General features: G+C 36.9%; 1 protein-coding gene across 6 annotated transcripts in view; it reads right to left on the bottom strand.

The window, feature by feature from the left end:
* ZEB2 (zinc finger E-box binding homeobox 2) overlaps window positions 1-18,196 on the bottom strand; it is a 130,348-nt gene that overhangs the window by 29,747 nt on the left and 82,405 nt on the right. For 5 of the 6 annotated variants that reach the window (XM_081814506.1, XM_081814507.1, XM_081814508.1 and 2 more), the window contains exons 3-4: window positions 11,707-11,964; window positions 6,755-6,826 (exon numbers count right to left, since the gene is read on the bottom strand). In XM_081814506.1, coding sequence (XP_081670632.1) covers window positions 6,755-6,826; window positions 11,707-11,964 — 330 coding nt within the window. Of the gene's footprint in view, window positions 1-6,754; window positions 6,827-11,706; window positions 11,965-12,493; window positions 13,305-18,196 lie in introns of those variants that run through there. The other variant, XM_081814512.1, reaches the window with a different exon arrangement.

Raw genomic sequence — 18,196 nt, 5'->3', positions numbered from 1 at the left:
GTAAAAGCATTCATATATTATTCTTAAAAGATTGGGAACATGTTTAATGACTATAGTTAGAGTCAATATGCTTAGTTCTTGGACGATAATTTTATTCTGTTCCGTAAGATTAAGAACTGAAACCTAAATTGCCCTTACCCAGTTTCTAGATGTAAGGTTGTAAGGTGTTTTTCTTTTCCCAGCAAAGGAAGGAAAGATGAAGGTGGTTATTAATAGCCCTTTATAACTGGAGTGCTAGATTGTCTTTATAAATATAACTAACACACATTCAAAGAGGAAAACATCAGGGGCTTATTTGGGTCTTGATATGCACGTGGAATCGCATTAATGCTAATGATCACCAAGCACCTAAGATAGATCCTTGTTACTACCAGCACGTAGGCTTTATAATGCTCCTAAGTTTTTCCATTTCTCTAATCTTCTCAGAAAATTTTTTTTTCACACTCTTAAAAATTCTACATAATAATTTTATTCTGAATTTGAATCTGATTAAAATATGGAAGGTGTAAGGTTCTTTATAAAAGGACATTCTTTGTCTTGTGTGTTAAAGCATACAATTTCTTTCATTTTTAAAACATTAAAACCAATGTAGAAATATTAAATGCAATGTAGGGAGTTGTTAATATAAATCAGGGTTTGCGATACTTCATGTTGTTATAAATCAACTTTGCTGTGCTTCTAGTCTAAAACTTTGTGGTAAAAAAAATAGTGATATGCTATACTGTTGTTCTTTGCCCTTAACAAGTTGATTTCAGGGACTTAAATCATGGTTTTGCTCTCTGAAAATACTGGACTTAATCCCCTTCACAGGGAATGTTTTCCTTTATTGTGGCTTCCTTTCTCAGAGACTATTTCTTCTCCACCAAATCTTCCTTTCTTCCTTCCTTCTTTCCCTCCTTCCTTCCTTCCTTCCTTCTACCAATCATAATGTGTACCATGTGAGTTCACTGCTGTACTGGGCACTTTGAGGCAAAGAAGGAATAGTCGTTTTCTTAAAGCAAATATTTTTGGGGCCCTTACTAAGGCTATATATATATTCCTTATTTAATTACCTCAACAATCCTATGAGGTAGATAGCATGATAATCTACTCCCATTTTACAGCTCACGAAATCTCTTGTGTTCACAAAATTAACTAGGTAAAATAGGTGCAAACATTATAAAGAGGAACAGTTTGACATGTTAAAATTAGTAGTGTCCACCTGAGGGCTGTGGACTTTCAGAGAAGGAAGAGATTGACAGGGTTTGGGGTGTTTTAGGATGACCACATTAAGGAAATAGAACGTGAACTGGCCCTGAGGAACAGAAGGGTGAGTAGAATTTGGATAACCGGACAAAAGGGAGTGAGAGATTAGGGTCTCAAGGACAGTATGGGCAGAGATTCAGAGTTTGATATAAATGTGATTCTTTTTTGATATTACCAAGGGATTTGGTCTGACGAGAATGGAACACTGTTGGTATGAAATGGATGACACTTAATACTGGTCTGGAGAATGTGGATTTTGCCTATGGGCACTAAGGGGCAATTAAGGATTCTAAGAAGGGTATTTGAACAATGATAAAAGGGTTATAGGATGAATGTGGACTGACCAAATAGAGGAGAACATGAAGGCTGGAGACTGGTCAAATGTAACTGAATTTTTCTCATTTGGGAGATTAATGAGAGATGAAAATGTCTGGTTGGTTATTTCACACCAGGTATCAAAATATGTCAACCTGGAAATATGAAAGGGAAGTCCAACTGTTGTTTGTCTCTCATTCACTCCCTCAATTTCTTTAAAAACTCTTTGTGACTTAGGCCATTCTACGATCTATAGCGATAAAGTGACCAAATCCCCATACCATTTCCGTCCTCAAGTAGCTTACAATCTAGTGGGGAGAAACATACCTGCAGGTGACTAAGTATAATATGAGAGAAAATTTATATATTCCATAAGAAGACCCTCAAAGGAATGAGTAATTAATCTTGAGCAGGAGACTGTAAGATGACTTCTGGTGGAGACGGCTTTTAAGAATGTGTATGATGCTGTCAGACTAAAAAGAATTAGTGGCTTTCTGAGTTGATGGAAAATCATAAGCAAAGGCAAAGGAGTATAAATGATAATCAGTCATTCAGAGTTGAGGTATATACTAGGAAGTGGTAGTAAAGGCAAGATGGCGCTAGATCATGAGGATGCCAACTCAACTCAAATGCCAAGTCATTCGGAAAGCAGTGGAGAACCACAGGAGGTTGAGTATGAAGTGGTGTGGGAGATGAATTACAATTATCCATCTGCCCCCAAGTGCTAGAAAAATAACTTCTAACTAACTTTGTTAGTGTGAAGAGTGAATTAAAGAAATTAGGGATTGAAATGGAGTTGGTTACAAGGTATCATGATAGCTCAAATGAAAGATGAGGATTTAAATCAGGATAGTGGAAAAAAAATGATGGGGAGAAATAAAAGTGATATATGCTATCTGCGATAGTAGAATTGATAGTAGTTGATGACTAATTAGATAAAGTATGTAAGAGTCAAAGATGATGCCATAGTTTCTAGCAGGACAGCTCCTCAGAGTGGTGAAAAACCTTCTGAGGTGAAAGTTATGTCAGGTAATTAAGATTTTATTTCCAAATCTGCCAACAGTTAGCTATGTGGCATTTTTTTACTACTGTTTCCTCAACTATCAAAATACAATTAAGAAATTGTTCTGTAGTATAACTTTCAATTTTAGAATTCTGTGATTCAATTCGACTAAACTCTTCCCATTGCTTCTTGCAGCTTTAAACTCAGCAGAGTATACTAGGAAGAAGATACTTTTAGATTCTAAAAGACTATTCTATCCATCTAGATGAACTTAATTAAATTTTGCTATTTAATAGATGTGTAGGGCTGAGAAGGAAATTCAGAGGTCTTTTCCTTACTTTTAGTTAGGAATGAAATCTGTGTGTTGAATATTCAGAGAGAAGTATTAGAGACATTGCCTTTGTCTTTCCTTCACAACTTATTCTCATTAATAACAATACATTCTGTCAGAAAATCTGCTTAACCTGTTTAGGATTTATCTATTTCAGTGTCTATTGGTTCTGCTTTGATTAGAAAAGAAAAATGGTATCTGATATTAAATTAATTCCATATTTATTCATTAAAAATATATTGAGCCTATTAATTTTAAGGCACTCCTAAATATAGAGAACAAACTGATGATTACCAGAGAGGAGGTGGGTGGGGGGATGGGTGAAATAGGTGATGGGGATTAAGCGTGTACTTATTTTGATAAGCCCTGAGTAATGTATAGAATTGTTAAATCACTATATTGTACACCTAAAACTAATATAACCTTGTACAATAAAAAAATAACTACAATAATTTTTTTAAAAATTAAAAAATAAGATTGAAGGGTAAAGTTAAAACAAAATTGAGGTGCTCTTACAGGCAATATGGTAGCCTAAGAAACAATCCATGCTCTCAGAGTTTGCAATCTAATATAGAAAAGATAGCACATTAATTAACAACACACTACAGAACTGATGGCAAGGTTAGGCTTTTTGTTCAATAAGCATTCATTGGAAGAAGATATCATTGTAGGTTGGGATGGCTAGAGAAGGTCCGCCAGCAGCTGGATCTTTTAGGACTTGGGTGGAGACAAAGAAATGGTCCATTAATAAGCAATTTGAACCAGAAAAGATGTCTTATTTCAATTCCCCACGTATGTAGCAACTGAAAAGATTCTGGGGATAAGAAGCAGCAACTTGCAGTTATAAAAAATACATATTTATTCTCTAAAAGGGCAGAGTTATAAACTGAGGGTCACCAATTAATTCCTAGTTACCAAGTCCAATGTATTTGTTCAGCATTCTTTCAATTGTAGTTATCTGAATCTTTGATTGAATTGATCATTCCGTACTTTTTGAAACTTTACTTCTTTGCCTTCTGGTTGTTTAATTTTTTCTATCTTAATCTTTTTTCTTTCAATGAATTTGATTTTTCTCCCCACCCACCAGGAGCCCTGGCCTCAGCTTTCTACTTGTTTCAGTAAATACACTTTCAATGGTTAATGTCATGGTCCCATGATGTTAAATACTATCAGAATATATTTGCATCACTCTCAAATCTATGTCTTCAGCCCTGACTTCCTGTGTTTCAATTCCTCATTTCCAGTGGACATTCTCATATTCACACCCATATATAACTTTTATATGAAAATACTTCTGTCTAAAGACTAGCTCAAGGTCTTCCCAAAATTGGATCCTCCTTCTTTTTATCTAGAAATAGTAAGGACTTCCATGTTCTAAACATGCAGATGTGTAACCTTGAAGCCATTTTGATTCCATCACTCAGAGATTCAACTGATTGTTAAGAAATCACGTTGCTGATTTCACCACTGTCACCACCCCAGGACAAGTTTTTATCACTTCACACCTGAGTAACTACAATGACTTCCAGTTGGTCTCTCAAAGTCTGGTTTTCCCCCACAGAAATCACAGTAGTATAACATGACACAAACTCTTTGGTCTGGTGCTTCACATCCTCCATCAGCTGGCTTCAACTTAAATGTCCAGCTTAATTTCCCATGAATTACCTCCTAGGACCCTCTGACTCAGGCAAATCCTTTACTCACTATCCTCTGAATAGATTTCACAATTTCCTTCGTTGGCTCACACATTCTTCTGCTAGAAAGCCCTTCCTCACTTCTTTATGACCACTGAAAATATACTTAGTTCACATTTCACCTCTGCTATGGAGCTTTTCCTGAATACTCACCCAGTAAGATCTCTCCCACTTTTGTAATTTGAAGTAACTATAGTTCCTACCATTTGTTGTGTATTTACCACATATTTTTCTTACTGTTCTTTGTTTTTTTCTCGTGTGTTAGTCTCATCGTCCAAATTAAATAATAACCATGTCTTAAACTTCCTGGCCCATCTTCCACCACAAGTACACCAACGGTGTATATAGAACATTCTCAATGAATACTTATTCATTTACTTATTGACTGAATACACTTGAACTGTAAGCAATAGTAAGTAGTAGCAGAAAAAGAGATCTTAAAGCCAGCTGAAAGCACATTCAGAATTATTTTTAAATCTTTTGAACAGGAATAATTTTTATTCATCTCATTTTAGACTTCAAGTGTAAAAAACAGCTAGGAAATTGTCACCTTGTAGGATAAATTTACTTTTGTGACACTTTACATGCCTATAAAGTTAATAAGAATTTAGGATTTATTTATGTTTGAAGTTGAAATTTAATATTTATCTTAAAAAAAACATGAAGCCATTTTTGATCCCATGAGTTGGGACATTATAGAAAGTATCGAATTTATGCTACCTCTTTATTATTATCTTCTTATATGAAGTTATTTTGTCTTGTTTCTATGTTATATAGTGATGGTACTCCTGCAACATACACTATTAAACCTGGACATATTCTTAAGAAGCAATTAGTGTGACCTATTTATTTTTCAGGTGGGGAAACTGCGTTCCAAAGAGAGTAAGTGACATGCCCAAGGCCATGATCTAGTTACTGCCAGAGCTGTACCTGAAAATCAGGGTTGATAATCTTTCCTAATTCTGTACTTTTTCCCTAATCCCTCATTGCACAGTTTCATTTTTGTACCTTAAATTGACATACTCAAATGAAAGAAAAATTACAATAGTTGTTCATTATTTCTCTTATTTTACACCCAAGAAAGTGAATTAGTGCCTTGTAAGTTATTAATAAGAACATTCTAAATAGAAGCACAGCATGAGCAGTTTATTATGATGTGTATCAACACAAGGGAGATACGACTATCATCTGAATTATTCAAATTTCTAAAACTTCATAAAACTGTGACTTTTGTTCTCATTGGTGAGTTGAGTGGATATAGCTATGTGATTTTTTGTTTTGTTTTGGAAGATAACCTTACACCAGTCACCAGGTTAATATTTGTAATGGCCATGTGTAGGATTGTTTATAACACCGAAAATAATTAGCCTTATCCAGGAAAAGAGAGATAAACATAGTGTGTCAATGTACATTTGCACTGGTGACGTGAGAATGTGAGGGAAGACACCGTTCAGTTTTGGGGAAGGAGCCTGGAACGTCACAACTGTCCTGAGATCCATTCTGCAGCAGTAGCAGAGTAGAAGAAAACACTGCCTACCACTTTCCTACTGTAACTTTTTTAGCGTCATTAAAAAGAAGTGAAACTGTCAATTCTCTCTAAAGCTTTTGCCTGGAAAACATAATTTAGAGGAGGCAGAGGGTACCAAGAATTGAAAGTGAAGAAAGAATACAAAGGAACTCAGATGATCAATTTTTGTGAGGAATGTTCATGGAAATTTGGTTTGTCTTCCTGAAAAAACATTTACAATCTAAATTACAGCATATCATTTGAATTCCCAATGACTGCTATCAAGTGGTAGCCAGAAGAGGCCTATTACATTCTAATTTTGAGATTATTTATGCAGTCTTTTAAAATAAAAATTACTACCAGAAATTTGCCCAACTCATGCGTTGAGAAAATTTACGTATCCAGTTCAGTTTTCTCAACTTCCACAGGCGAATCAGGGGGCTAAGAATGAAAGATATATTATATGCTGATAAAAATAAAGTAAAGTAAAGTAAAATAAAGAGGACTCCGATCTGGGACAAAAACAGGAGACTTGTAATGTCTGACTTAATCGTTACGTCATGGAGCTACAGATGGATGGGCCAGTGTTTCTCCTCCTGACTCACTAAGTCCACATGACACGGGACAAGTACGATCTCGGCGTGGTAAGCACAACTTACCTGAACTATTGTTAACTGTGGTCTGGATCGTGGCTTCCGGCCCCATAGTGTCATAGTCTTCCTTCATTTCTTCTGTGGGGGAAAATTATCTTTAGCATTTGAAAACTGTAGAAAGGCTTACTATACTAAGCATGCCAACCACAGGAACAAGGAAGATTCTTTTAAAGGAAACAGAGAAAAGGCTTGTTGTAAACCTCTAAACAATAGCTTTGTTCAGGCAACTGAATGAATCCAATAGTGCTAGCTGCACAAGAACTTATTTACTTTAAGCATTACTGCAAGCTGTGAAAAACAGAGGTGCTTATTTGGGACAAACGGAGGGCTTTTCTTCTGGTGGCGGTTCTAGTGACAAACAGGGCGAAAGATATTATTTTTTGAATACGAGTCAAAAGCAACGAAGTATTTGTACTTAGGGAGACGCATGTGCTTCTGGTAACTCTGGATGATTAGCGGACTGAGAATTTCATGCTTTTTCCCCCTTGGAGTAGCTACGATGGGGCTAATCTCTGCGGGCGTATTTTTTTAAAACCTAATTCTACATATCCAAACCTGAAATTCCCAGTTTATAAAACAAGCATCCCAGAGGTATTTGAAAACACCTGTTTCACTGTTTTATATAAACCTCTAATACATACCTTCCTTAGGCCTTTCCCTACCACTCCATAAATCTCTTTCTTCCTTATCATTTATGCTCCAGCATATAACTGTAGCCATTTTCTGAAGAAAAACATATAGATGTGAACAAGAACTCAAGGTGGTGATGGAGATGAAAATATGTAACATCGAGTCTGAAGATTCATAGGTGATACAAGGTTATTTTCCAGAATTGCAATATTTTAAATTAGGGAGAGTTTGAAAAACAGGAGAGCTCTTGAATTTTCTGCCTCCCAAATTACAGAGCATGTGAGAGGGCAGAGCGCAGCTGACAGTTAAAAATGCTTCAAGGAAATAAATTAAACACGGACTTTAAAAATTTGTATTTTGACAATAACAATACTAATGAGAACCAACATGATCCAGGATAAATATCTCTCTGATCATCCTTTTGCTTAAAACGAGAGAAACTTTATAAATAGGACTCTGTAAATTCCCAAATTTATCCTGACCATTCTTTGCTTATCACATTCTAGTCATAATTATCTGTTAGAAAAACAGGTTCTAGCAAATGGTAGGAGCAAAATTAAAATATATGATTTACAAGTAGTCTCCTACAGCCTATCCGTTTATGTTATCAGAACTAAAAAAGCCTGGGCCTTTTAAGGCAAAATACACAGATATAAATAGATGCTAATTTAATGCTACTACCCATAACAGTCAGATGATTTGAATGGTATTTGTTTAAACCGTACAATCACTTTAAATTTGCTTCTGGCCCTGGACTTCTCTCTTATTTAAGGAATATTTTCATAGGGACGTTTTGCATAAAACATTTAGAAGTTCAATATATAGCAATATTGTATTGTCAATTGTAATAATCGATCGGTTGAAAGGCTCCCTCATCTGATATTTTTATCAGTCTCTGGAAGGAATTAAATTAAGGTATTTCTGAGAAGTTCAGTACTGGCTATAAATATAGCTTTTGTGTCTTTCTTCCTCGCTCATCTCATGTGATTTCTGGTAGCCAAGAGTCAGAAGAATCATAAGTTTTCCATCTGAGAGATCAAGTCACTGAGGGGAAAACAGTTAACAGCATTTTTTTTTTTTTTTTTGCATAATAGTGGTAATGTTCAAGATTTCTGCTGTACTTCCTTCCTCATTGTCATTTTCTTATGAAAAAGTGAAGAGAAGTTACAGTAGGTGGTTGCTTCCCAAATTATTAAATGCTGGGTATACATAATGTGTAGTTGGTTCTCTGTGTGCATTGCATTCTGTAGTAATACCTTAGCCATAACCCTCTTTTACCAAAGATTATGCAACCGAGATGGTGTCACTTTTGCCTAGAATGTACTTTGCTTCAATTTACTGAGCACCAACCTTTCCTTTTTTGCATTTTAGGCTCAATTTATTAAGATGAATCACTAATCCTTTTCAGGTTTGTATGTGAAAGGCTATGTATATGCCTATTTAATTAAGTTTCCTGCAAATCCATATTCAGAAGGACATGATAATCCATAGGTTAAGAATATCTCCTCTGAATTAAAGGCAATCCTGGCTGTCGTTCTGCCTCTTGCCTAACCTTAAACATTTTCCAAGACACCTCTGACTCAGCATACTGTGTCTAAAACCACATAGTATATTTGTTTTTAAAACCCTTGTAAAAGTTTGCATTTTCCAGTCACCCTTGGGATGAGGGTTTGTAAAAATAAAGAGCACTTTCTTCCTTAAGATGAAGAATCCTTGAATAAGCAGAAAGAGGCCAAGATGCAGGTGATTTATTTAAGTCTGTGTCAATGATAATGATGTCATGGTTTCCAGCACACTGTGTCCACCCCATTGTGGGACGAAAGAATGTCAAGGACAATTCTAAACACAAAACTTTGATTGTGCTGGAACCGGAAAGGCACAGTAAGAGCTCCACTGGGCTCTTCAGTTGAAAACCTGCATCCTGCAGACAAACTACAGAATGCCTGCGAGAAAGAGCAAAGGAGAGGGGGCTTATCTCAGAGTCAAGCTATGTGCTGAGGTATGATGGTAGACAGCCAGGCACCAGGGATAAAACACTACTAAATAAAACAGCACCAGAATTAGAATTATTGTCTATATTGTGTGTTTTGAACAATAAATAAGAAAAATACTTTATCAGAAGAAAAATGTGTTATCTAAGAGTCAGGATAAACAATGAGTAGCTTTTTAAGACCAATTTCTTTTCATTAGACATCAAGGCACCACATCAGAGCACTTTTGGAACAATAAAAAAAAAGAACAATAAATCATTACTAATCATTAGAACTAGACAGGTAATAGCCGGGTAACTTTCTTGGTCCAAATAGCCAAATGAGATTAGGGATTTACATTTTATTCAATTATTGTGACTCCAGAATGCTAGTTTATTTACCATAAAGGTAAGAGCAAAGAACAGCCTGTTCATTTGTATCACAGGCAACATTAACTACAGGTGATAACAGGGTCTGTAATGCACTCATATGGATTATTGTATATGAAAACATTTAGAATTATGATCCATGACCAGCACAAAAAGCTGCCATGATCACAAACTACCACAGCTTGACATTGCTGTTTTGGCTGTTTTTCAATTATTGATCTTAATTTTTTAAAATGAAACTTTTTTTTTTTTTTTTAGAAGTTTGGAGCCGTACATTTGTTATATCGTTATTAATTATTCCTTTAAGGGTGGAAATTCTAGTAATTGGTCCTTACCCTTGATTTCTAGATATTAAAATTTAAAGCATCAGAACATTCATTCTTATAGCCCTGCATATCTAGTTCATTAACAAATATGAATAGCTAACACCAGCTCATTTAAATAGTATGTCTTACATGAGTTCTCGCCACACTCTGTTTCTGTCACACTGCTCCCAAGAATCATTGGCTCTTATTATACATGTAAATGGCTATCATAAAAATAAAAATTTCATTTAAGATTGTTAATGACTTCTGCAGCAGTCAGACTTCCTTTAATGATCATCCTCTGCCCCTAATTAAACGTATTTATCTTTCAAGCATCTTTGGCTGAGTTCTCCCTCATAGTTGAAAATCTAAAACCTTAAGTCTTAATGGATATAACGATAAATGTTTATGTGTGGGATTGCTGAGATCCGAGAAACCTTCACCGAAAGCAAAATTGGAAACAGAAAGAATACAAAACTTGGCATGGTAATTTAGGAAAACGAAAAACAAATACACTACACTCAAACTGCCATCGGTCTTTTTTTTTCTTTTTTCTTTTTTTTTTTTCACATTTAATTTTCTTTAGGAGTGGAAGTGCTTTTATTATCCTCCTTCCAGTATGCCAAACAATTACCCTGCCTGGGTTCGATGCTTTATAGTCTGCGACCTCACAATGGCATATAGGTAGACTCTTGCGCTTACTTACTTCCTTTCCCACCCACTTCACCTATTTATAAAAATGCTATTGTTATTTATATCGTCAGAGAAAAAAATAACAAAGTGGGATAAATCACGACAGCTGTCATTGGGTCTTGGGAATACAGATTTAAGGAGACACTATGGTTTGAACTGGAAGAGTCATTAAAAAATTTTTTTTGTTTGCAAGCCACCTCACCAAGTAGAGAGGAGCAGAGGTAGTTTATGGGAATAGGATTCATTCTCTATGATTCTGTTAATCATTCCATCATACCTTAGTGATGTTTCATCCTACATGAATTTTAGACCAAGACATTTCCATATGCTGAGTGGCATCTGAAGTTTTGGTTTGAACATAATTTACCTCATTTTTGTGATAGTTGGCCTTGGATCGGTTTTACTTCTCCAGAGATCCCCACCAAATGGCAGGAATCATTATCAAGTACTTCACTGTTAAATAATAAGAAAGCTACCTGACCAGGTGAAAGTGCGAAATCACATTTACACCTAACAAAGGGGAATGATTAGATGGTTGAATTACGGTAGAAGGTGTCAGACAGACCTTGAAATTACATTCAATGGACAGTTACGTGGTCTGTATTGTTCTAGAACTTCCACACAAAACTTTCAAATAGATGTTAGTTGTGAGTTTTTACGTTTGCTTCCATTTTCTGTCCTGAAAGCCTGGAGCTTGCTCACGTCATATAAACTGCACACTGTAAACGGGGTACAAAGACTTCCTGTTGTGGGTTTAAAATGTAGTTCATGTGCAACTTGCACCCAAACTGAAACATCATCTCCCCCTAAGATGTTAGGGCTATAATGTGATAACACTACCATCACCTCATAATCTGCCACCGGCTTTGGTATCTCTATTCTGCAAAGAAATATTTTAATTATTTGGTCGTAGGTAGTCAAGATTAGTTGAAGACGGCGCACGCAGGGGCCGAGGGGTTGTAGACGCTTACCTGGACCATCTACAGAGGCTTGCAGAATGTCGTTGCCGTGCCAAGTATGTTCCACTCCACCCTCCCTTAGGTCATCTTCCTCTTCTTCTCTTGGCAATAGAGCTTGGCTCACGTGTGGGGAGGACTCACGGTTGGGCACGCTAGCTGGACTCCTCTCCTGGTCCAGGGGGTTAGCAATCCCGTCCTCCTCAGCAATCTGAAGCTTGTCCTCCTCATCTGTTTCTGAACCCGTGTCCACTACATTGTCATAGTTTACCACTGAAGAGAAAGCACAGAACACACACTCTCTAAACACTTTCTTGACAAATATTGGTCACCCCTAACTGTTTAGTTAAATGGAAAATAATTAATATTTTCATAACTTAATTACTCAGCCATGTCAGGAAAATATAATTAATATCTTTCATGTTTTAGCATTTTTATTCTTATTCAATTATCACTGCGTACTCCTTCTGATTTTAAATAGTTGGTTATTATTTTTTTTTTTTTGCTAGAAAGATGGGAAATTTTAAAAAGCAACGGTAGCACAAATCCCCAAAAATACATCTATATTGCATATGCAAAGAGACACATGGCAATATGTACTTTCGATACTCCACACAAACTTATTAAACAGATCTGCAATTGACAATCTTATTAGCTTAGTGACGTGGAGTGTGTGCTATAAAATGTACTATAAATACAACATGACTTCACTATAGTAGCTGTGGTTTTATTCCTAGAAACCATAGACACACACACACACAATGTCCATCTATTTAGTCAATACACAAACACATCCACAAACCTGCTCAATCTGAAATGTTCACTGTTGCTTCTACGTCAACCGTCATGTGCTAAGGCCATTTATATCCCAATCTTTTAAGCAGAAAATGAGGAAAAGCCATATCTTCTGGGCCATTAATACTACTATTGAGATGTCTTCATAGTGCCATAATTACAGAAGATTTCAAAGTGACACAGGCAAGACCAACACAAATGTTAAAATAACTCACAAGAACCGGCGGGCTGCTTTTGCAGCCCTCAGTCCCAGCAATGCTCAGTAGCTTTTCTTAAAATAGACAGCCTGTAAATAAGGTCTGTGAACTCAATTGAAGGTGGCTGTTTCTGAATTAGTCAGCCCTCACAGGCTCTCGGCCTACATGCTAGTACATAAATTGTCCACTTTACCACCAGACAAGAAAGATTAGAGTAATAAACACGGGGCATTAGCTCAGCTAGAGAGACACAGCAGCCGTTACGCACACACAGGATTGCCAAGAACTGTTAACCCAACTCTCCAGAAACACACACAAAAAAACAAGTTAGAACCATGACATCATGGGAACAAGAGGGAGAGAGAGAAAGGGGGAAAAAAAAAGCCCATGGAAGAAAAAAAAAGCGCAAACAATTTTCAGGTTCATTTTGATTTCTCTGCGCCTAATAAAGCAATCCTCCGCTAAGTTATCAACTGAGCTATCTCAAGTGGCTCTTGCCAGCTATCGGATTATACAAAAGTGGCAGAAAAGGAGGAAAAAAATGAAAAGGATTGTGTGTCAGGTTCATAATGCTTTTGGAGAATTCTGGAAACATGTCTAGTTACAAATTTTAGTCAGTCATATCTGTTTGCTTTGACAGGTTCCCAGGGAGTAAAAAAGGAACAAAAAGAGAGAGATTTTTTTTGTCATGTGAGGCTGGGGACAAAAAGATTACACCGTGCATATCTGCTCATAATATGATCTTTGTATAATCCGCGGGTCTGCACTTGCCTTCGGAACAACTGCACAACAGGTGCAAATTAAAATGAAAACGGCAGCGGAGCCGGGCAAACAGAATCTGCTGACCTGGTTTGAATACCAATTGACGGGGGAAACAAAACCTTTTCAAGAGGTGTGACCACAAGGGCTTAGGCAAGTTCAGGCTGGGTAATGCCCTCAGATCTACAAAAAGAGAGATATTCTAACATCTCTGCTCTAGCTGTGTGGTCCAGATATACCTTAGTACAATCAATAATGTGCTTCTTTTTTTTTTTTTTTTTTTCCCCTGGTGCCTGAGATTTAACCATTTCTTAGCAACAAGCAGAAGATTCTTTACAAATTTTCTGAACGCTGAGTTTGGGCGGGGGTGGGGGGGGGCGGTGAGAGTGGTGGGGGGGGGTGCTACAACAAAAGCTCCTAAGGCCTGGGAAGCTTTCAACCCACCTCCTAAAAACTGATCTCTGGGCACAGGAGGAATAAAGAAAGGTCCAGAAGGAGTGAATAAAATTATCTAAGGCTGGACAGGCATTAAAAGGCCTTTATCCTGGAAAAAAAACCATGCCTTTTAAGGTCTTTTTCTGCATGGACCACAATATCCCGTGTGACACGTGAGTGTTCCTGCAGCAATACAATTGAAATATTTTCTTGTGGAAAAAAAAGAGAGAGAGAGAGAGAGATAAATGATTTATGAACAGCCCTTGAGGAGTCCCAAATATCAGAACAATCTAAACAAGCAATGAAGTCATGTCTCACCATATAGGGTCAGGAGTACAGCATCCATCACCTTCACAGGCCAACAATACTTCACAACCTTTAGGGTTCTCGCTCACAAATAGTAGTAAATACTTTTAAACTAAATAAATAACTGCTGTCAAGTTCACTTACAGAAGCAGTATGCCATCTTTTCCAGAGCTGTTTTAACTAGGATATCCATTCCCATAGCCATTGTGTTGGTATCCCACCCCCACGCCCCCCCTTTTTTTTAAATCCAGGTAAAACAATTCATAACAAAGTTAGTTTTTATACCTGGATTCAGAGTAGAACCTTTCATCCTGTTCTTTTTGGCTGACCTTCGGACAATCAGATTTAAATCCATTAATATGGACATTGCGCTTCCTGCTCCTCACCTAGTCCTCCCCATTTCTAAATCCTCAGGATTTTCCTTTAAATTTTTCTCTCAAGTCTAGTCAGTGGATTTGCCTCGCGTAATTATTGGAGAAATTTTCGCCACAAAATATTCTTACTATAGAATGGCCAGTACGGGATGGGTTTACCCCCATTTACATTGTGAAATAAAATAAGCTCATTTTCCCATTTGTTCCCATTTTCATCCTTTGCCCACCATCATCACCACTGGCATTAAGAGATCTTAATAATATAGCTTTGTCTCTGCAAAAGGAGATTCGATTTTGTAAAATAACTAATGTATACTGGTTTTAAATGAGGGTCACTGGGCAGAATATATTAGTCTAGTGTCTATTTTTGAACTTACGATACATATTTTTGTTCAGCACTCAAAAGCACTGAACCACCTACATAACGTAGCAAAGTTCTATTCTGTCCTTACATTAGGTCAAATAAGCCACCCTTTGCATGAGTCTCAGCAAAATCTTATACATGTATTGGAGCTACATGGCTGGCAGAAAAACAGACAGTTACTTCAAAACCACAAAGAAGTGGGAGCCCAAAGAATTCCTTTCTGCAATTCAATAAACAAGAGGAAAGATGTACTGTTTGCTGGCTCAAAATAGACACTAATTTTACATCTGTCTCTGAGGCACAGCAAAAAGCCAACTAAAGAGCAGTAATAAATGTCCAAAAACAGCATCAGTATCCAAAACTCTCCCAGTAATCTTCAGAGGAATTAATTACAATTCAGTGTAACAGTTGCATTGGCAAAATGCACCCATAATTATATACAGGTACTGTACTGTATTACAGGGAAATTTGCCATGTGATACCATGTTTACATGATAATTGATGGATAAGATAAAACTATTTGCATATGAAGTGCATATGAATTATTGGCATGGCTCACCATTTTATGTGGAATCATATTAAAGTTTCATTTTCTCTAAAACTGTATGTGTAATATGGGGTTACCAAAGGGTATAAAGCTGATACTTAAATTTGCTTTATAGCAAATGGGCCTGGAAAGATATATCTGAATATGCATTACTAAAAACCTATATTTAAAAGGCTTCATAGTTTATCTATAATAAGCATTATTTTCACTTCAGCAGATTGCATTATATTAAATCCTCTCTATTCTTCCTTCTAAGTAAACAATACTCTAAATTGTATCACTATACCAATTAATTTTACAATCATATGCAAAACAAATAATGGTTTCTCTTTATTGTCTATTGGTATAACTTTTTTTTTTTTCCAGATTTTTCTATTCTGGTGACATGTAACAGAATAGTAGCAAAACGTGACATTTTTATAATGTCCCTACCTGCCGGAAAATTTCAGCATTTGCAAAAATGGCCTATCATAGCATTTAAACATTACTGATAATTAGCTTGACATTTGAAATACCAGAACTGTTGTTTTGAAGATGCCCTATACAATGTTACCTAACTAACCCCTCTTCATACTTATATGCTTTCTCTACATTATTCTGTCAGTTGGAGTACAAACAAGATATCAGTTGCTAATGTATTGTTAAGGGGCGATACTTCATCTTCACCAGAAGCAGAATTTTTTTTTTTTTATGTAAAGGAAAATTACATATGCGGATTACAGACAGTTAGTTGTTAATAAGGCGGTCAGTAATGATTTTCTATAACTCCATTCAAGCTAAGTGTGCCAATAAATCTTTCAATGCGATCGTCAAACATTAATTAAATGCCTATAATGTGGCAAGTCCAGAGGATACGTGGATGCACTACTCTCACCTCAGGAAGCTTGCTATCTATTTGGAGAAATAGAATCATAAAACTGTAGTGTTAGAGGGTCACTTGAAGTCACCTCTCCACATGTGACAAGGGAGGTCCAGTGACTTATCTAAGGCCCTGCAGCCAGATGGTGGCAAAGCCAGTGCTAAAATGCACGTCTTCAAACATACAATAGCTGCACAAAAATACACACAGTATTACAAATTCCCAGTGAAGAATGCAATCCAAATGTAAACTCCACATGATCAGAGTAAGGAAATGAAAATCCCCGGGACTTTTGGGGATTTTCACAATGCAAAATAGAGATTGTTGCTTAATTTTGAATTGTTTTGGTGATTGTTACTTTCATGGATCTCCTTAATTTGAGTTACAGAAGCCTACCAATTTGATCAATTACCAGAATCTAACGATACACCCATGTTTCCCACAATAGTTTGGAAACAATAGAAATAAAGAGGCAGTTCCCAGAATTATGAGCTTGAAGACCTGTCTTCTCATCCCAGTCCCAGTGTGTAACCAGCTGTGTGGCCTTGGCCTATCATCCAAGGAAACTTGGTACAAATGGGTAAAAATAATGATAGTAGGTTCCCTGTCTATGAGGTTGCCATAAGGAGCCTACGAACTTGTATGTGTGATGGCAATTTTGTGAAGTATAAAACACTGATATCCACTGAAATAATAATAAAGATGGGACCACAGGGGGGCCTGGATGGCTCAGTTAGCTAAGCGTCCCACTCTTGGTTTTGGTCCAGGTCATGATCTTGGGGCTGTGAGATCAAGCTCCTCCTCCGGCTCTGTGCTTAGCGGGGAGTGTGTTTCTCTCCCTCTCCCTCTGCCCCTCCCCCAGCTCACAAGCATGCTCTCTCTCTCTCTCTCTAAAATAAATGGATAAATCTTTTTTAAAAATTAAAAAATAGGCACCCCTGGGTGGCTCAGTGGGTTAAACATCTGACTCTTGGTTTCAGCTCAGGTCATGATGTCAGGGTCATGGGACAGAACCCCGAGATGGGCTCTGTACTCAGTGCAGAGTCTGCTTGAGATTCTCTCTCTCCCTCTGCTCATCTCCCTGATCACGTGTGCTCTCTCTCCCTCTCCCTCTCAAGTAAATAAATAAATCTTTAAAAAAATAAAAAATAAAATAAAATGAAGATGGGACCATGGCTCCAGTGTCTTCTTTTGTCTGCTATTGAGACGTGGTAGGTATAGGTGAAAAGAGAAGATTTGAGTACATGCCAGTCACAGTTTTGGTGTTGGCCCTTCATTTAAAAATTGATTTGCAAAAATGTCCTCAAGTAGTAGCACCGTGATGGGAAACAGTATGCTTAATCCTGCAGCTAATACTTGATGTAGACATGTAACCTTATTTTAAAAATGTCTCTTCTGATTATAGGGCTTAAAGTTAAAAAGAAGTCCTTAGGAATTTTATGAGTCATCTGGTTTCCTGAATCTCTTAGATGCTTGGAGAGCATTTATATTTGAGCCAATGGATTAATGGCCTAGTTGCTTTCTTAAAATGTCCTTATGTGTGGTAAGTGTTCGTGGACATTCTAAGACTCCTCACCTGAACCCTAGCCCTTTATTCCTCCCCTTTCTTCCCCAAGTTCGATTTCTAGGTACGATGCTGCTAAAGACAGGATGCAGCAATTCCTCCAGAATTTTTATCCAGTGACTTGTTTTTCCAGGGAAGATGTATCATCAACACCCCTTCTTGATCACAGTTAACTTGTTACTTCTACACTTGGGTGGATAGAAAACTCAGGACTAAATTCAAGGGTCGATTTCTCATTTGATGATGGGGGCGGGGTCTCGTGACATACAACAAAACAAAGCAAGTTCAAACAGAAATTTTCTTCT

Source organism: Leptonychotes weddellii, chromosome 3 (genome assembly GCF_054177405.1).
Source record: "Leptonychotes weddellii isolate Sample4059 chromosome 3, ASM5417740v2, whole genome shotgun sequence".
Taxonomy (NCBI): Eukaryota; Metazoa; Chordata; class Mammalia; order Carnivora; family Phocidae; genus Leptonychotes; species Leptonychotes weddellii.
Note: the sequence above shows the minus strand (reverse complement) of the source record. Positions and strands in the feature narration are given on the sequence as shown.